Source organism: Sprattus sprattus, assembly GCF_963457725.1.
Source record: "Sprattus sprattus genome assembly, chromosome: 1".
Taxonomy (NCBI): Eukaryota; Metazoa; Chordata; class Actinopteri; order Clupeiformes; family Clupeidae; genus Sprattus; species Sprattus sprattus.
Window position 1 is genome coordinate 70,110,794 of NC_137920.1, and position 20,612 is coordinate 70,131,405.

General features: G+C 41.3%; 2 protein-coding genes across 2 annotated transcripts; both read left to right on the forward strand.

Annotated features, from left to right (window-relative positions):
- Window positions 1-6,269: 6,269 nt before the first annotated feature.
- Window positions 6,270-10,438, forward strand: LOC308377690 (solute carrier family 22 member 6-like; the record flags this gene model as incomplete). Its single annotated transcript, XM_080854427.1, has 10 exons — window positions 6,270-6,677; window positions 6,855-6,958; window positions 7,428-7,582; window positions 7,793-7,961; window positions 8,172-8,295; window positions 8,501-8,616; window positions 8,706-8,917; window positions 9,167-9,275; window positions 9,875-10,081; window positions 10,321-10,438. 10 exons carry the CDS (start codon window positions 6,270-6,272, stop codon window positions 10,436-10,438), a joined length of 1,722 nt encoding a protein of 573 aa, XP_080710553.1.
- A 2,830-nt stretch (window positions 10,439-13,268) lies between these two features.
- On the forward strand, window positions 13,269-20,567 carry LOC308371439 (arf-GAP with Rho-GAP domain, ANK repeat and PH domain-containing protein 1; the record flags this gene model as incomplete). Its single annotated transcript, XM_080846338.1, has 21 exons — window positions 13,269-13,390; window positions 13,713-13,811; window positions 13,970-14,104; window positions 14,343-14,403; window positions 14,553-14,673; window positions 14,770-14,927; window positions 15,406-15,512; window positions 15,769-15,968; window positions 16,094-16,179; window positions 16,371-16,553; window positions 16,707-16,869; window positions 17,061-17,105; window positions 17,618-17,741; window positions 17,977-18,076; window positions 18,173-18,368; window positions 18,584-18,629; window positions 18,773-18,954; window positions 19,254-19,460; window positions 19,889-19,994; window positions 20,286-20,433; window positions 20,562-20,567. 21 exons carry the CDS (start codon window positions 13,269-13,271, stop codon window positions 20,565-20,567), a joined length of 2,595 nt encoding a protein of 864 aa, XP_080702464.1.
- Between the last annotated feature and the right edge of the window lie 45 nt (window positions 20,568-20,612).

Here is a 20,612-nt window from a genome sequence, read left to right on the forward strand (position 1 = left end):
ATTCTGGCATATGTACATTAACATATTGACTGATATATGTTTAATGGAAAGGAATCAGTGCATATGCTTGCAGGTGTCCTTCACCCATAGGCTAATGTATAAACATACCATTGCCTCTGGAAAAAGATAGAAAGAAAGCAATTGTTCTTGGATTAAAATGTTGCATGGGCTTTACTGATAATCTACTCCCCCTTCCAAAGCCTGAACTACAAGGAAGTCATTTCATTGAACTAAACTCACCATTCCTTTTTTAACGTTGGCTTGGATGAAATAACTTTAACAGACTGACAGCGTAGATCACCACTGACATTTCTCATCAACCTTTTGTAAACATTGATTTTATGATTTTTGAATCCAGTTTATTATTATCCATGTCATTTGCATGCCTTAGTAACTGGATTTGAGTTAATGTTCTTACAGGTTTAATAATAATAAGTCAAAAGTCATGTAGGTCTGTATCGTATCCTGTTGCTGGAATAAAAATGTGTGTTCTTCTAGTTTACATACTTTCTTTTAATGTTCTTAAACTATCAGAATGTGATATTAACACACCATGGCTTTCTATCTTTCACAGAACCAAAATTGCATCAGTTATTTAATGGTTTCTTTAATGAACAGTGAGCAGCAATCGTAGTAGTTCGATAGATATGCTATGACCTCAGGGGCGGTTCTAGCAAATTGGAGGCCCTGGGCAAAGAACAATGTTGAGGGCCCCCCCCCCCCCCCCCAAAAAAAAAAAATAGTTTTAATGTTATGTGGAACTGACATTTATTGTGAGTATATGACTTTAACAATTAAACCGTTGTAAATTACTTTAATTATGAGGTTTTGAGTGCAGTGTTTAAGTAGTGTAACTTTTTTTATTTCTTAATCAAAACAATGTTACTTGTTACATTTGATTAATGCTTTATAGTTCTGTTTCTGAATGTTTTCAACTGAAACTTCCAAATTTGTAGAGGTCCTGTTTTAACCATTTCAATTCTCTCTCTCTATCTGTTAATTTGTCACGCCATAGGGGTCTTCACTAATCACTGTATGTCCACCATTGATGTAGGCTACTCACATTGTTGACATCACCGCTGTCGTTATCAGCCAGCTGTGCTTGAGCTGTGTTCATGACCATGGCAGTATCATGCGTGTCGTCGTCAGTGCGGGTGTGACAGTGTCTCAGATATGGGCAGCTGTGGTACATGATGGCTCACCGTTTGTAGAAGCAAAGCAGGCAGAGCTAGTTGGTGTCGCTACAAGCTGTCTGCTGCTGCTGCTAGCAATCGCTAAACTTGGCTTAGCCGCACTTGAAACATCAGATGAACTCGACACATTATCAGATATTTCTTCCACTTCCACGGACGAATTCCTTGATAGGAAATTGTGTGTTACCTTAGGTAATTTCTCCCTGAACTTCTCATCCTGCCCTTTCCTCTTTCTTTTCTCGCTGCCACTTAAAAGACGTTTCACGCTTAACTTTGCGACCATACACGTCACCACACGAAAAATTGTTAATGACAGAAAAGACACGTGACCTGGAATAATTTGTTCCATGAGGGAATTAAGATACATTTTAAGCTGATACTGAAAAGAAAATAATCGTTTTTCATGCTTATTATGAATTGTCATTATTTTGCAATGCCAAGTGATTTATTTTAATTAGCAAAAAAAATTAAAAATCGGAAATACGACGAGGCCCCCCTGGTGGCCGAGGCCCTGGGCAACTGCCCGGTTTGCCCGTTCGTCCGGTCCGCCCCTGTATGACCTGCAGTGTTTCCAACCTTTACAAGAGTTTACAAAGCCCTTATAGTCTACAGTATTCTATAACAGGAATACGTTCCATTGTGCCTGCTGGGAGACTTACACCATTGTATGTTGTGTTTTGAACACATTGAAACTGGACAAGTGCACGTGTTTTTCCGAACTAGCAAGTGTTTTTCCGAACACGTTTTTCGCCCACTGCCCAGCAAAAACAAATATACTTCCTGCGATGGCCTAATGATGACGAAAGCCTCCATTTTCGGAATGTCATCAGACTGTCGCATATGGCATTGTGTTGCTTAGTCACTTCTTATCAGCTTGCAGCATGTATGTGTTTACTGTCGCTATTCTAAGTTACTGTTCCCAAATTGACACTTTTATCTCATGTTTCATCTCAGGCCTCATGTCAATGTAAGGGTCTAGCATAAAGCCGCAAAGGGAGATGGTATGAATCATCACTTGCAGTTGCCAATCATTTTTTCACTGCCAAACTTGTTTGACTTTGACATCATAAGGAACACACTTATCCAGCTAATAGTGTTCATCCATGCCCAACTGACTAACTAAATAAAAGACCTTGGACTTGAACCTGTGCTCTTCAGGACAGCCTATGGCTCGAGGCTGAAGTCTGAAGCCCCTTGCCTTCAAGGGTTTGGAGATGAACAACTATAAGTCCTGGTTAAAAATAATGAGCAGGGGCAGGTACAAAATGTGCAAGTTAATGTGTCGCCTAATGATAGGTAACTGCTCTGTCTGCCATAAATGCTTTTTTTCCCCCATTTTGAACATTTCGAACACAGAAAGTAATCCTTTGGGAAGTTTGTGGCAAATTGATAAGATGAATTGGAACTGCAAACAATCACTTTTTCATGCCCTCACCTTTTTACCTCAGGCCACAAAATTATAACTGCAGTAGGTAAGGTCATTTAGGTGCAGTAAGTGCAGGACCTGTTAAGTTATTAAGCCTGCACTGTATTGTATGGAGCATGCATCTTAAAACCAAGGAGCAAGCATTGCTACAAAAATGTAAATATAAATGTAAATCTGTTTAAATATTTAGTTAATTTGGCTCAAAGTCTGGCAAGGTTGTTTATGCAGTAGACTGCTGATGGGATATTGGGGGGAGGTGTGTGTGTGTGTGTGTGTGTGTGTGTGTGTGTGTGTGTGTGTGTGTGTGTGTGTGTGTGTGTGTGTGTGTGTGTGTGTGTGTGTGTGTGTGTGTGTGTGTGTGTGTGTGTGTGTGTGGCATCCCATGGAGACACCTTTGAGCTTCCCCTCGCCTCCCTCTGGCTAGTTGTCCTGCATTTTACACTTTGAACATTCACACTCACATTCACCAAGACACTTTTACATCGAGTCTCAAAGACGGGTTCATTGATCAGTTATGACATTGCACCACCGTTCTGTCAGCTGCCTTGATTCTGCCATCTCTGTAGGTGCTTTTATGGACACACACTGCAGCAGCATACACAGTGTTATGCTGTCTAAGAGGGATATAATTTAAGGGCTCATTTTTTCTCAAATAAATGTGTGAGGAGGATCTCCACTAAATAAAAAAGTCACACTCAGAGGGCCTGCTTTCAACACTCCTGGTAAGAAAACCCTTGATATCTTCATTTAAGGGTGACATTTTGGGGGGAAAGTTAGAGGTCACAGCTACAGTGGTTTCAAAAGCAAAACAATGGTGCCCAGAAATCTTGCACTGACAGGCATGCACATGATAAACAGAAGAAGAGTAACACCACTCTCAGAAAAACATCTAATGGCACACATATTCACATGAAGGTGATCTGGACACTGATCTTTGACTGCCAGTACTTTCACACTAGACATAATGAAAGTGCTGACAGCTGTTAGCTGGCACAACATCAGTTTCCATATTCATCTTGGTATTAACATTAACATCCAAACATTGTTTAACCAGATATTATTATTCTTTGCGTGTGTCTTGATTTATTTGAATGGTCTTACACAACAGCAAGCACATACATAACATTATTACAGAACCCTGCGGCTGAAAATTAATTTTAAAGGTGGAATTTTCTATTCTTGTGCATTCATGAAAACAAATAAACAGAAACCTGTCTACTGTTCTCACAGTATTAAAATAATGAGCTGTGGCTTTTATCTTTCTTGGGATACACAAATAAATCAGTTGTCATGACGTGTAACAATGATTTTAGACGTGGCTGAAGTCTGTGCTGTACAAATAATAAATGATCAGACATACAAGAATGATGTCGTATAAACAACAATATTACATTTTCCATCTCATTGTTGTACAACCCATTTGTTTTAACCTATAGTCATGTTGAGCATCAGTGGAGCAGAACTTTGTCATTGTTTAAGCCATGACAAGTATTTTTCAGGATTGTTTAACAAATGTTTAACTTGAGCGTGCAAAAGATCCACTAATGTTTTTTGTAATGGCGACATCCCTTGGTGTAGGATGAGATTCCTCGCTCTGTGTGTGTGTGTGTGTCTGTCAGACTGCATGTACAAAAAAATGATTGTATGGCTATGATGCTCATATAATCAATTATGTTTTGCCAATTATTTGGATCCCACTTTAATATTGATAAATGGCATTAATAAATGAATATTGATAATAATCAATAATAACCTGTTGATCTTCAAGGAGTCTCATTTTGTGTTTTGCTTTCTCACCTAACAATTTACATTTTTAGTCAATTAGGTAAAGGAATTAGGAGGGTTTTCTTGGAGCAAGTGGCATGACTGTTATTATGACTGATTCTCTTATATTTTTGCAGTGTGCATAATGCTTACGATGCCTTATAACTATCCATAACATAAGTCTCAGTGCATTTTTAAGTCAGAAACAGATCACTCAGACAGAATACGCTTTTGCCAGGAAAAGAACTCATTTGGACACTATTTACCTGACAGTCCTTTGTCATTTATTCATGCCTCATAATGGCCATTTCCAATGTTGTGTTGTGGACCTCTAAAGAAAATATGTTCATACAAACCTTAAATATGCTAACCTGAAATACGTACAAAAATGAATAGTTGTTTGAAAGGGTATCAGCACAGTGATCTCCTGGGCTCAGGGCTTCGTTGCCAGAAGATGGCAGCAAAAGTCTGTCACGGAGGGCAAACAACAGGCAGTCGACTTTGAGAGTCAGCGAGTTCGTCAACAGCAACGGGGTAAGATGGAGAATAAAGATGGGTTAAAAGTCACTCCTTATGAAATTTTGATTTTATTTTATTCGGATCCCCATTAGCTGATACCGAAGACACCAGCTACTCTTCCTGGGGTCCACACAAGAAAACAACGTACCAAACAACAGATAAAAAAAGGAAAAGCATATAACAAAGAAGAAATCAACATACAAACACCAGATTAAAATAGGAAAAAAGGATAAATGAGTAGATAAATAAAAAATGGTCATGAAGATGTTAAACATGTGAAGTGATGAGTATGCTTGTACAAATGGTCTGTTTTATGGTGATTTGGATGAATCAATGAAATGAGGTGAAGAGTTAGAATTTTTTTTTGGCAACAAAATTGTGCACTGATAAAGTCAGGGGTGAAAATGTAATAAGACTAAGGAAATGAAAACTGACAAAAAAGGTGAAACATACACACACAAGACCACGGATAGGACACACAAACACACACACACACACGCGCGCGCGCGCAAACACACACACACACACACACACACACACACACACACACACACACACACACACGGACAAAATAAGTAAGTAGACAAAGACATCAAAGGATACACTGAGAAAGAGTCAAAATCTCGTAGGCCCACCATTTAAGATTTCTTCCCCAAAATATATGAACAGCATAGACTCATTTGTAGACTACAGTCAAAGCCCCGAAGTCGGTTTGTCGGTGGATTATTATGTCAGTGGGTTCTGAGCGCTTATTTGTCCAGCACAAGCGCTTTATAGAAATTCCACTGAGGGATTTAAGTTTTTCTTTTTTTTTTGACCACAATAATAACATGATTACCGATTTTTAATTACAGAGGAAGTGCAGAGAAAAACTTTAGGCCTACCAGATATCCATAAAAAATGAACAAATAAGTTTCTCTGTGGCACAACCTTCAGAAAATGTTGTGGACTTTAATAACAGCTGGACGTAAAAAGATCCAGTTAGGCATGTTTCTTCAAGAAGGGAATACTGAGTCCTAAATCTCCGCCGAGAAGGTAGGCAATGCATCCTCAAAGCGGACCATGACCCTATACTGTGTTGCGCTTCTAACAACCATTAACCCTTGCATTGATCATTTGCAGTGATGGAATCATTGTTCAGCTTCGAGGTGTGACAACCCCATTATAAAAACTGGAGTCCATACAATACGACTTAATTAAAGGATCTTCGCCCAATAAGCAAATCATTTCAAGGGAGTGCATTATGTTCTGCAGGACACATTGAATAATTGAAGACAATAATTCAAAGTACACCGCTTTAATGGTGTATTAATTACTAGTAATTACTTTGATGAAACAAGTTTCCAATTGCTGCAGAGACCTTCAAAATGGGATTTTCGGATATTTTGGACGAGATTGGTGGGTTTGGACGGTTCCAGTGGCTTCACGTCACATTATTGTCCATTCCTGGTCTACTTATGGCAAGCCAAAATCTGCTTAACAACTTCGCTGGCGGGATTCCAGGACACCACTGCACAATACCAAACATCTACAACCGCACAAATGATCTGAATATCACTGCGGAAAAACTCAGTACAGATCAACTTCTTCGCGCATTTATTCCAGTCGACAAGAGGTCGTCCAAGTTTACAAAATGCACAAGATATGTAGAACCGCAGTGGCATCTAGCAGGTGTGAACATCACTGGAACAAATTTAACTGAGCCTGAGACGGAGACTTGCCAAGATGGATGGACTTACCAAAAGACTGAATTTGTCTCCACAATCGTATCAGAGGTAAGTTACTGACACTTGTTGGAAATAGCACATTAGCAATTATCATAGTAGTGCTGACTTAATTTGGCTAATTAGGCTTGTTACGATGCGCTGTAACCCACATGATTACATAGTTTAAAGGAAGCACATTAACGGAGATTACCATGTATTGACGTAGTGCACTTTCTTCTTCTTCAGTGGGATCTGGTTTGCACCCTGCAACCTCTGAAGCAGATGACTCAGACCATTTATATGGGTGGGGTGCTTTCAGGTGCAATCATATTCGGGGGCCTATCAGACAAGTAAGTCTCCAAAAGCTCTTAAAATTATATAATGAGATTTTACTCATTACTAGAATTAGTGTAGCAAGCACTTTGAAAGATCATCAAACCAATCTCTTCGGTGGGGGTCAGGTTCATTGTTGTCCCCCTGAGGTAATCCCTAAGGTATTTCACTGCATTTAGGCTACTGAAGGCTTCTTTCCACCGCTCTTATAAAATACTTTTTAAGAAAAAATCTGGCATCACACTAACCACCTCTGTTCTCCCTTAACATAACTGTTTTCATCTCTTGCCACCAGGAGCTGTAATTGACACATCACACACACACCTGCTGAAATGAAAGGCTGAACTGTGACTGATTAACTCTTAGTCACAGGCATTTAAACAAACTATTTAACAACCTCTTAGTTATATGATACTATATCTAATGGCTATATAATTAATATAATTATAAATAATATCATAATACTGTCTCTTCTGTCCTTCAAAGGTTTGGTCGAAGGGCCTTGCTCATTTGGTCTTATTTCCAGCTTGCAGTGCTGGGAACATTTACAACCTTCGCAACCTCCTATGTGGCCTACTGTGTGTTACGGTTCTTGTCAGGCATGGCAGTGTCTGGCATCATCCTCAACGCAGTCTCCCTCAGTAAGTGACTTGCTTCGGTTTTATACCAGTATGTGCAGACTTCACTTTGCCTGGGAAAGAAATGCAGTGTGTAACGGATAAAGCCGGTGTGCAGGCTGAGTGAGTGAAGTCTGCTAACATGCCAGAGCAACCTAGCTCTGCTACTTCACATCATTTGTCTGTCAAATAAAAACTTCACTGAACACTGAACTATCAAACATGTGCCAACAGAGGTGGAGTGGATTCCCACTAAGACACGCACTCTGGTGGGGACACTGTCTTCCTTTTTCTTTACCTTTGGCCAAATGATCCTGGCAGGCGTAGCGTACAGTCTGAAGGACTGGCGAAAGCTGCATGTGGCTGTCTGCTCCCCCTACTTCATCTTTGCCCTCTACAGCTGGTAAGGCCACAAGGAGTTATTGATCTTTCGCTGTAAGCATTCCACAACAAGGATTGGAAGCTGTTTGAGCTAAAATGACTGCATCAGTTTATAAATAATTAATATTATATTCACACAGGAAATGGTTTACTAGCATGAAAAGTGCAGCTGTATTTAAGTAATCCAGTTACTGCAGGATGCCAATATTCCCTTGGTCTGTTTGTTGTGTTGGTGGTACTCGGAGTCTGCTCGCTGGTTGGTGCTGAATGGCAGATCTGAGGATGCCATCAAACAAATTCACAGAGTGGCAAGAATTAACGGCAAGCCAGAAATGGTGGAAAAGATCAATATGGAGGTTAGTGATTAGATGAATGGAAATTCACGAGAGGATGTATGAACATACGTTTATATAAGTGTGTGTGTCCATGTACAGGATAAATACTCAGTATGTTTATATGTGTATGTATAGTTAAAAATAGAAAAGTAGATTCAGACAGGTGTATCATTCCACATTGTGTGTGTGTGTGTGTGTGTGTGTGTGTGTGTGTGTGTGTGTTCAGTATTTGAAATCCCACATGCACAAAGAGATGGAGTCCAGTAAGTCCACCCACACTGCATATGACTTACTACGCACCCCTGTGATGAGAAGAATATCATTATGCCTTGTGGCTGTCTGGTGAGAACTGTGACCATATTTGCATATTTGCTATAAATTACCTTATCATAAGAAAAATGTCACAGAATACTCTGACCCCTCTTTGTCAGGTTTTCAACAAGTTTTGCCTATTATGGGTTGGCCATGGATTTGCAAAAGTTTGGAAACATCTACGTGATGCAGTTGATATTTGGAGCAGTGGACTTCCCTGCCAAGCTTATGGCTCTGGCGATGCTGAGCTACCTTGGACGGCGTATCACCCAGGCCTCTTGCCTCCTCATCTCTGCTGTACTCATCTTTGCCAACATTTTCATCTCTAAAGGTTGAAACATAATGTTACTTTTGTCTCTCAAGATGATCCCCTGCAAACCAATATTAGTTTTGTCAAGAGGTTAATGTGCATTAGAAATCAGTTGAGTTATTTTAGTGATACAACATATAGTCATAAGCTAGTCTTTATGCATTCTTAAACATGAAAACAACAGGAAATATATTGTTGTGACTTTCATGTAGATTCTTTGTAATGACTGTTTGCATCCAATCAAGATTGAAAATGTGTGTTCCACTACAGAATTCCAGACGGCTCGGACAGTGTTGGCCGTTCTTGGGAAAGGTTTCACCTCTTCCTCTTTCACCTGTGTCTACCTGTTCACTGGGGAACTGTACCCCACTGTCCTCAGGTACCATGGCTATCTTTCGTCAGTCTGCTGTGATCACTGTCAGTAGTGACACAGTAATGGGCCTTAGATATAACAACTGAATATAAAACTTAGTGTTACATGATGAGTTCAGATAATTGCTTACTTTATACAGCCTATTTCACACAGCAAGGTTGAAATAGTTACTCAAAGGTGAGTCTGTAATTCTAATCCATTATGCTTCTTGTCAAATTCAGCAAATTGCTCCTTGCAGCCCTCTAGCTGTCAGTTCTGTGTATGCGTCCAAAACAACTCTGGTGTCCATTCACAGTCCTTGCTCTATGAATGGGAAACAAACAAAGTGGCTCAGACCAAGCCAATGACTATTCCAGTCAATCAACACAATCAGTTTAGGAGCACAGAATGCCACAGAGTGTACTCTCTTATTCTCATTGGCAAGGCTAGTTTATTTATGCAGCACTATTCATACACATTGGTTTTTCAAAGTGCTTTACAATGAGCAGATAACAGAACATAGAGGAATTAATTAAGTAAATAAAAATAGAGTGCATTTGATTAGTTAACAAAAAGCATCTGAGAACAGTAGGGTTTTAAGTCTAGATTGTAATCTATTCCTACAGACAGACAGGCATGGGGTTCACCTCCACCATGTCCAGGATAGGTTCCATGGCGGCCCCTGCTGTTCTCATTCTGGATGAGGTGCTGCCTGCCCTGCCCAGCATCGTCTACGGAGGGGCTGCTGTGATTGCTGGAGTTTTTGCCCTCTTCCTACCTGAGACACTCAATGTTCCTCTACCTGAAACTGTAGACGACGTAGAAGAAAAATGGTAATTTCTAATTACTGTATTTCCATGTGATGACCACTTTAATCTCGTAATCTAGGGCCTTGTTAATGGACCAAATTGATGTAGACTTAATATCAAATATATTGATAACTACTTGATGACTGACTTTTACATAGATAACGTATCTCTGTACATCATAAATGAAAAGTATAAATAGAAAACATATAACCCCATCAAAATAAACAGAATAAACAGATCATTTTCTCTACACTTTGATGTAGGTCAAAAAAGCCGCACCTACAGAAACAGATTGAAAAGGAGAGTGTGGCCCTACAAGACATGAAAGAGGGAGGAGAAGATTGTGAAGACGGGAAAACCTCTGGACTTAATGCTTTATGAATTCTGGCATATGTTCATTAACATATTGACTGATATAAGTTTAATGGAAAGGAATCAGTGCATATGCTTGCAGGTGTCCTTCACCCATAGGCTAATGTATAAACATACCATTGCCTCTGGAAAAGATAGAAAGAAAGCAATTGTTCTTGGATTAAAATGTTACATGGGCTTTACTGATAATCTAATATGCCTTCCAAAGCCTGAACTACAAGGAAGTTGTTTAATGGGACTAAACTCACCATTCCTTTTATAACGTTGGCTTGGATGAAATAACTTTAACAGACTGACAGCGTAGATCACCACTGACATTTCTCATCAACCTTTTGTAAACAGTGATTTTATGATTTTTGAATCCAGTTTATTATTATCTATGTCATTTGCATGCCTTAGTAACTGGATTTGAGTAAATGTTGTTACAGGTTTAATAATAAGTCAAAAGTCATGTAGGCCTGTATCGTATCCTGTTGCTGGAATAAAAATGTATGTTCTTCCAGTTTACATACTTTCTTTTAATGTTCTTAAACAATCAGAATGTATTATCCTGAGTGACATCACACTTTGGCTTTCTATATTTCACAGAACAAAAATTGCACCAGTAATTGAATGGTTTCTTTAATGACCAGTTGGCAGCAATCTTTACAGATTCGATAGTTTGATAGAAATGTTATGACTTGCGGAGTTGAGGTGTCCCAACCTTTACATATTTTTGTAAGAGTTTACAAAGCTCTTATAGTCTATTCTATCACAGGAATACAACAGGCCTTTTAATTTCTCCTGCGTTCCATTGCTCATGCTGGGAGACTAACACCATTGTTTGTTGTGTTTTGAACACATTGAAACTGGACAAGTGCAAGTGTTTTTCCGATAGCAAGTGTTTTTCCGAACATATTTTTATTTTCGCCCACTGCCCAGCAAAAACAAATATACCTCCTGCGATGGCCTAATGATGATGAAAGCCTCCATTGTCGAAATGTCATCAGACTGTCGCAGATGGCGCTGTGTTGCTTAGTCACTTCTTATGTGCTTGCAGCATGTGTTTACTGTCGCTATTGTAACTTACTGTTACTGGCAAATTGACACCTTTTTCAGTTTTTGTGACTTGAACAAGATGCCGATTAGGTCAATGGCATAAAATGTGTGCAAAATGTAAAAGTCGTTTGATTGGCTAATCAAAATGATTAGAAGGTGTAACTATGATCCGTTTTCCATTAGATGAAAGAGCAGAGGCTACAGATTCTAGCCCTTCCCCTGTGGGAAGCCGCTGAACAGGTAAGACTGGTGAAAGGTTTTTTAACTCAAAACATCACCGCAATTTTCATATTCAAGCTGAAGTTGCCCTGTAACTCGCATCGTCCAGAATATTGAAAGGTAAGTAGCCTAGCCTATAACATTTCCGCGTTCAAAACTATATTTAATTTGGAATGAGCTAGGTCAAAGAGACAGTTGTCAGTAGCCTATGTATTCACCAACTCATTGACAGCCTCTCAAGTTCAAACGTTAAATCACTGCATATTCAGGGTTGTTTTTGTTAAGAAGAAAAGAAAAAAACGATGTAATTCGCCGAATAACACAGACCTTGTATTAATAGATTCTAGGATTAGATGTGAATGGTTCCCTACTTGTGTTTAATGTTTGATAAGGCGCTTTCCTCACCTTTGGACGCAAGGTGAGGCTTATGTCTCTTGTTAAGTACTTTGTGTCCAACATGTTTGACTCTTCACTCATCAAATGTGGCAGAAGCTATGGTCTATGTGGTATCTCAGATTTATTGAATGAGCGTAGGCTACATTACTCTACAACAGATCACTATTTCGTAGCGTATGTTTCATGCTCTGCTGGGTACATTTATTTCACTCCTACCATTGTTACTAGATGACCACGATCCTGAATAAAGGTAGGCCTAACTGTGCAGTGAGTGACTGAGCACATTTTATGCCCAATAGATGTCTTTGAAAATCAGTGACTCCACTTCACCACCTGTTCCTAAACCTCGTGCACGGTATAAACGTAAAGGCGGTCTTCGACAGACATCCCAAGACAGGTGAGGGAATAATAATGTGTTATACAATATAAAAGACAGTAATTTTTTTAGATTAACTAATTTGATATCTATCTGATCTGTCTTGTTTTAATAGTGATTCTGTGTGGTACGATTCAGGAGCAACATCAACACAAGATGTGTCCAATGAGGGTAAATAGGCCTATATTCATGATATGATCAGGATGTTTAAATTTCAGATATAAATTAAACAAGCAAAATCAAGAATAACCAATGTCACAAACCTGCTGTGATCAAAAGTTTAATCCGTACAATAGATAAAACCTGAATAACTGGTTTTGTATCACTGTCAAAGATGAGAGAACCCGTATCTTTTTTTTCTTTAATGGTTTACTGAAGCATAGCGTAAATGCTTGGAATTTAAGATCCAATATATAACCCTTTGTTACTGTTGATTGGCTCGAATCATTTCAGAACAGAGTTGTAAAAGAAACTTTAAATCGTTGAGCAGGGAATGATGACCCACTCACTGTCCTCTCCATTGATGTGCCTGATGACCTGCCTGTCAGTCAGAACCAACCCCAACTTCCAGAGGACTCAATCCAGAGCGCCGGGGTAACTCCAACCTCAGCCCAGAGCGCCGGGGTAACTCCAACCTCAACCCAGAGCGCCGGGGTAACTCCAACCTCCGCCCAGAGCGCCGGGGCAACTCTAACCTCAGTCCAGAGCGCTGGGGTAACTTCAACCTCAGCCCAGAGCGCTGCCCTAACCTCACCAACATGTTCACCCTCGCTCGCACTCAGTCCTCTCAGGGCTGCTGAGCCTGAACCTATGGCAGTGTCGGACTCCTCCAATGACGAGGAGATACCGAAGACCCCAGACTCCCCGAAATCAGAAGAGGAGCTCATCGGCAGGGATGCAGGAGAGCCCAACGCCTCCCCTGGCCCAGATGGGTGAGTTTTGTGTGTGTACAATTGAGTGACAAATGTAGGGCAAATGTGTTTTTTAGTTATACTCTGGAAAATATGTTAAATTCCTTGTGCTTTTGGTTGGGGACTTCCCACAGCGACCAAACCTCTCACTGTCATATGCAAGAACTCATAACCAACAACCCAGCCTGTGCATTATAACACATCAATGTGCACTACCACCACCTTACCGATATTTACCTATATTTAACAACAACATTTATCTGTTAGATTCAATTGACAGGGCTCCATTCATTGTAAGTAATAAGAAACTATTCGAATCATTCATTTGGTTTCCCACTTCCAGATCTGATGGCAGGTTTATCTTTGGGGTGGCCCAACAGGGAAGCTTGAAGCAAGCAGAAACTCAAATACAAGCCCAGCTTCAGAAACAGAAAATACCACGGTGAGTTTTGTCTAGGTAACACAATGCACAGGACTCTTAAACACCCTTTATGTGCATGCAGTTTGTGCTTAACAGCACACACAGAGAACACCTCGTTTATCGTAGCGTTTCCTAGATATTCTTTTCAATTTCCTTGCATCGTTCTTTTCATCTGGTAGGGCGGCCACTATTCGGGTGAGCAGAAAGAAGCAAGGCCCCGCTGGGTTACCAAGAGGAGCCCATCCAACAGAGACCCGACTCACAGGGGGTGCTGTGTCTCGGTCCAGCTGGCTGGACGTATGGAAGGGACGAAGGTAACTATACCGACATGACAAACAAACAATTAAAAAGCTTAGCTGAAAATGCTACATGCTGAATTTAATATTGAATTCACTTTGCCTACATTATGAAACAACACTGACATTCATAATAGAACAACATAGTTCATGAGAGAAATGTGCAGTCCAGCCATGATCATCTGTACTACTGTACAGCTATTTGAAAAAATCCGGTTTTCTTATCAGTGATTGAATGTCTCCTAATTTTTTAAAGGCATACTGTGGTATGGGCAACTCTGGATGGACAGGTTATGTCATTGTGGAAAAAACGCACTGTGAGTACGGGAAATACTCCAGAACTATTCCTGTTATGTCTTATTTTCCTCTCTAGTTTCTCGGAACTTGTTTGTAATTTCTTCTTCTTGCAATGGCCTTAGGATATTATGACTCAGTCTAATACCATTCATTTTCCCCTGTATTACAGGATAAGTTTACAGAGAATGTGTTTCACGTGACGAGTATCACCAACGTTAGTAAGCAAGGTAGTGGTCGCTTCTCCATCCACTTTGGCAAGAAGCGCTTTGAATTCATGGCACACAACGAAGGTGGGCTGTTAACATTTGTTTTTTTTTTGTCTTTGTTTTCAACATGACCTCTGACCTCCATTAACACGCTTCCTCACTGTCGTCTTCTGTCCACAGTTGTACAGGAGGGCTGGGTCACTTCTCTCCTGGCCACTCGTGGAACAGAGACCCTGCCCCCACCTGAGCATCACAGCTCTCTGATAATGAAGGATCCGCGCAGCAAGGTGTATGCTGCCATCTGTGGCCACCACCTGTGGCTCTACAACAAGAAAGAGGTCTGAACGGATACAGAGCCCCTGGGATGTTTAATAGAGTATAGATGTTATACATACAGTAGTAGTATTACTCTAATACGTGTGTATTACCGAGATAAATATGACTGTGTGATAAATTGAGCAGGTGTACTGTATGGAAAGGGAGCTAGCTGAAGGGGGAATGTTTGCTTGCAATCTGCAGTCTAGAAAAACTGTACTTTAGGGTCATGGTGTGCTTGATTGCTTTTCCTAACAAGCTAATCTGTGGGTCTTATTGCAGTGTATGAGAGTCAGTTGCATTCTTCTTTATTGAATACACTTAACCTTTTTTATGGTTGAACTGTAAGATTCAAGCTGACAATAATTTTCCTCCAGAACCCCTGTAGTGTAATATAAGGTTTAGGTTCATGAGGTGAACTCACCCAGAAAGATGTCATATGGTCATTGTGGTATGTCTTGAGAGTGAATTGGTGTTCTTATTGTTGTATGTTCCTCTTAGGACTTTACCTTGGGGATAGGGATGACCTGTGTATCCATGAATGTCGCCTCAGTCAAACAGACAGGTCGCCATGGGTTCAGTCTTATCACTCCATATAAGGCTTTCAAGTGAGAACCTTTTGTCTTCATGTTACCATGATATTTTATCGATCAGTTTCACCAAAGAGCATTGCTTAAAAGTGTTTGCCAAAAGGACAGGGTGTGGAGCCCATTCTTTTCTTAGACCTTGAGAAGTTTTACTAAGGTTTTTTCACAACCCAAAGGGTACATTTTTATTTCTGCTTCTCCGCCCTTTTATATGTCATCTACATACAGTATACTGTATACTGTCTGATAAGCTTTCACTGCGTTTTTGTCACCTCAGTTTCTCAGCCGATTCGTCTCGGGAGCTGGGAGTGTGGTTCAGCTGCTTGAACCAGGGCATCCTCAGTGCCCTGTCCTGCAGTGAGGTGGCTCAGCGCCTGTGGGCCAGCCCCTGGAACAAAGTCTGTGGAGACTGTGGCAGTGCCAACCCAGAATGGGCTTCTATCAACCTGCTGCTGGTCATCTGTGAAGGCTGTGCTGGTGAGAGCAAAATGAGCTTGGCAAACAGCTCTGACCACGGTCAATTGGTTTGAACTGGACACGTTTTTATAGTCATATTGTCAGTGAAAATATTGCCTCATATACTTTTTCTGTTTTCTATGAAGGCCAGCACAGAGCCCTGGGAGCAAACAAGTCCAAAGTACGCAGTCTGAAGCTTGACAGTAAGGTGTGGACAGAACCGCTAATAAAGGTGAGATTGTGTCTAGATGTTCATCAGACGTAGTGATCTGTAGTAAAAAAGACCTTTATTATGAGTGAGGGATCTAAATCCACTTGGGATAGCAAGAGCAAGAACTAAAAACCGGTGGTTTTGAAATGTGAGACTCATATCTGTGATCAACCAGAAACATTGTTTGCCAACACTCCCTCCTCTCGTCTCAGCTCTTTGTAGCATGTGGAAACAAGGCAGCCAATGAGGTTTGGGGTTACAACATACCTGCGGCAGAGCAGATTCTACCAGACGCAACTCCTGTTGAAAGAGAAGCTTTCATCAGAGCCAAATACATCAAAGGCCTTTACAGAAGATCTCACCCACTGGCATCTAACAGAAGTCTCCTCGAAGAGGTGACAAAGCCAAATGAATGAGACCTAACGTTTTCTATTGTTTTGGAAAATCTCAAAATGAACAGAAATGATGACTATGATGATGACTATGTTACAGTGCATGTGGGCCAACATTTAAAGGTAAAAGAAATCTTAATTGCTTTGTGCCTACAGAGACTTTGCCAGGTGGTGTGTGGGCCAGATGTGACAGAGACTCTCTCGCTGATCTGCTCTGGGGCAAGGGTGCTGTGCAGGACGGGCGACGGACCTGTCGCACTGGCAGAGCAGGCTGGCCAAGCCTTACAAGTGGAACTCCTGAGACACAACGAATTCTTGGGTATGTGAAAGCTGAGCGTTGGAACACAGGGTGGCGCCTGTCTCAGACACAATCAGCTCTTGAAATGACCTGTCAAGAGATACCAGTACCACTTCTCAATAGCAAAAAGGGTGTTTGCATTGTTTCACCATTAAGTTGTTGTTGTTCCGAAGTGTTGTTGTAAGTCAAATATGTCTTTGACTTGTTTACAGAGGCTCCCACCTTTGACCAGTTACCGACCTCAAAAGACAATCCAGGTAAGTCTTTCTGATCTTAAAAAAACATTAATCACCTCGCCAACATATCTCACAGAAATGATGTTAGCGCAATGATCTGTCCTCAGCTAAATAAGTTAATGCTAAATTATGCTAAGAGGTTAAAACTGTTATTTAATAAATACAAGTTCTGTGGAGTCTTTATTTTATTCTAAGAGATTCATCAAAGTGTTTCCAAATGAAATGGTTCCACTAATATTTACATAAAGCTAATAAGTGAAGTGGTTCTTCATTGGGGCATTCCAAGTACGTGGTTAAGTGACAAACCTGGGTAAATTAGCTCAGAGTAAGTGGTAAACCTTCTACTAGAAGAGTCCAATGGCTTAATTCTCATAGCAAAACGTCATAGAGCTCTTCTGTAAGGAGGTTTACCACTTAATCTGAATGAATTTGCCCAGGTTTGTCACTAAGCCAAACACTTGGAATAACCCCAGTTCGTGAGAAAGTCTGTGTAATGCCTTACATCCCCTTACAACTCTGGGCTTTTGGAACAGGGCTGGAAGAGCTGCATGGGAAGCTGGAGGATGAGCGCTTCCTGTTCTCTCAGGAAAATCAATCAGCAGCTTGTGACGTCTTAGACCTGAGGGAGGTCATTGCTGTATATGATCGGTCTGAGGGGTGAGTACGTCACAAATGTGGTCCTCTTGCTGACTATGCTGCCTCTTCCTCTTGCTCACTATGCTGCCTCTTCCTCTTCCTCTTGCTCACTATGTTGCCTCTTCGGGCACATTCAGTTCAGTTCAGTTCAATCCAGTTCAATTCTGTCAGTCAGGGTATTGTGTTCTCTGCAGTCATTTTGCTCACACTAGGAATAAGGGAAGTGTCTAAGTGGAATACACATGTTTCTTCACAGGTCAACTTATGAGTTTGATGTGTTGACACTGACAGATAAGCTTATTTGTAACGCAAACACACAGGACGTTCTCCTCACCCACCTACTTTACATACTAAAGGTACAGTACACTTTGTCCGTGTTTATACAATATTGATCATTCTTTCGTTTCAAAGGAAAAATTATGCCATAATCTATACCACAATGCCATTCTCAGGTGGTACTCCCAACCAGTGTAGAGGATGTGGAGGTGACTGGGCTCGTTGCAGCATCAAGGGTATCGGTGCTGGAGGGTCATGGCCTCCAGCACACGGATGCCTGGGTGGCCCTTAGGCCCGGAGAAGTTCTGGTGTTTCCCACGGACCCTCTGAAAACCAAGGAGAGGCTCGCGCTGTCAACAGACCAACGCCACAGTACGCTTCTGCCCCCCCTATCAGCCCATCCAACAAACGTTTACGCAAATCCAGAACTGAATTTAAGAGACGGCATACACACAAATCTCTACCAAGACAGGAGTGGTCATTGTGTTGTGCTGCTATAGAAAGTCAACATGTGCACAGCTTTTCTGTATTCTCCTGTGTCAGGCGAACGGCCCTGTGTCATTAATCTCCCTTGCCTTTCTCTGCAGACCTTAATTCCACTGACAACACAATCGAGATGGTTCTTGGGGAGAGGTTAGTTCTGCTGCCACAGATGGTTGCACAGTTGTCACAGTTATTGCCATCTAATGAAAACAAATCATGGCTTTTCCTGTGGTGAACTTCCAAAGGGCTTTGATCATGGGGAGTCTCTAACGGCCCTTTCCCCTATTTTACAGGACTGTCACAGTGCAGTTTATGAAACAGAGTAGCTGCACCAGCTGGTATACTCTCCTGCAAAAGGCTGTCTCATCTGCTCCGAGAGCGAGCCAAAGCCAGCCTCCACTCACCCCGTCTCACACAGCTTGTGACACAGTTCCCCCATCCATCGAGAGGTGCATCTCCCACATCACAAAGCACGGTGTGTATCAATACCTCAGCAGAGGGTAACAATTTACGTAACATCATCCGCATCCAATGCACCATAGTAACATCACTAGGGAGCAAACGATGTGACGTCAAAAGCCCACATACACTCTGAGTAATGTCATAGAAGTCTCATTTGTGATCTTGATTATTTCCCCATCGTTTCATATCCATTTGTTATTCCATGAATCAATTGTTGAATGTTTTTGGGTACATTTAGGTATGCAGTCCAGAAGCAGTCCCATAAATATGTACTTGATGGCTTTAGTGAGATGGCTGTCTTCATGTTCCCAGGTCTGAAGGTGGAGGGCCTATACAGACGCTGTGGCATCGCTTCTAAGGTCAGTGGGCTGGTGAAGGCTCTGATTGCCTCTCCTGGCACGGCTGAGCTGGAGACAGACGAGCAGGCCGTTCTGGACACTGGCAGCGCTCTCAAACAGTTGATCCGTGTGCTGGAGCTCATCCCCCAGACAAATAAAGACCAGTGGGTCAAAGCAGCAGGTAACACAAGAGAACCCTTTGGGTGTGGGATGCTGGAATGCCGTGCAGAACACAGGATTGTGTGTGTGTGTGTGTGTGTGTATGGTTCAAGATTTCAGTGTAATGAAAATAACACATTTCAGGTTGAGTCATCATAAACAGCTGTACCTCATACAGAAATGTGTCTGAGGGTACATACGATGTGTCCTATGATGTATAATGACATTCAGATGTGAAATGCTTCTGTGGTAAATAATCATTTTTAACTGCTTGCGCAAAATTCGTATCTAATTAATTCAGCCAATTTACATCCCTTATCGCCTCTATGGAACCATTTGTAGCCCTGTTTCGCCTGACATGTAGCTCTGGATAACTCATTGTGAATGTGTTAGCGGAGTGTAGTAGCCACACTGGCGCTAATGCTCTGATGTGTGTCTGTGTGCCTGTAGCTGAACCTCATGAGGCCCTTAGGCTACGGTCCTACAACAAGCTGGTGAAGCAGCTTCACTCGGAGAACAGGGTCACTCTGGAGGCTCTGTGTGGACACCTCTATCTGTATGTCTGAAAACATTCTTCCACAACATTGGTACAAAGCTAGCTACAAATTTACAATAACACCTTCCCAGGTGACCTGCTGAACTAATATACGTATATGAATTAACCTAGATGGTTAGCTACATAGCTTTGATGTACACAAACACATGCAATTCTTTTAAAACCACTCTTGGTGTAAAGGAGCAGTCATAAACACTTAACACAGTTGAGTTAGATTTAACACTTATATTTGTTGGTAACTAGATTGAATGAGCAGCCCACATGACTGCATGTCTCTATTTGCTTTGGCAGGGTTCAAATGAACAGCCAGGAAAACCGGATGACGGCACAGAATCTGGCCCTGGTATTTGTTCCCACACTCTTCCAGGAGCTGGCAATGAGTACGGATATGGTGCGGCTGACGCGAGAACTCATCATACACCACGCCCTCGTCTTCCAGGTGAGTTAATTTTGCCACAGAAACAGTGACCATTGCTGAGCAACTGTTAACGAAAAGATTAATGCATCTGATACTGCTAGGCAACAATCTCTCTTGTGGCCTCCGGTCAAATTCCTTCTTCACTGCAGGGATGAGCCTGCTGGCAAAGCTATGTAGCTAACCATCTAGGTTAGTTCATA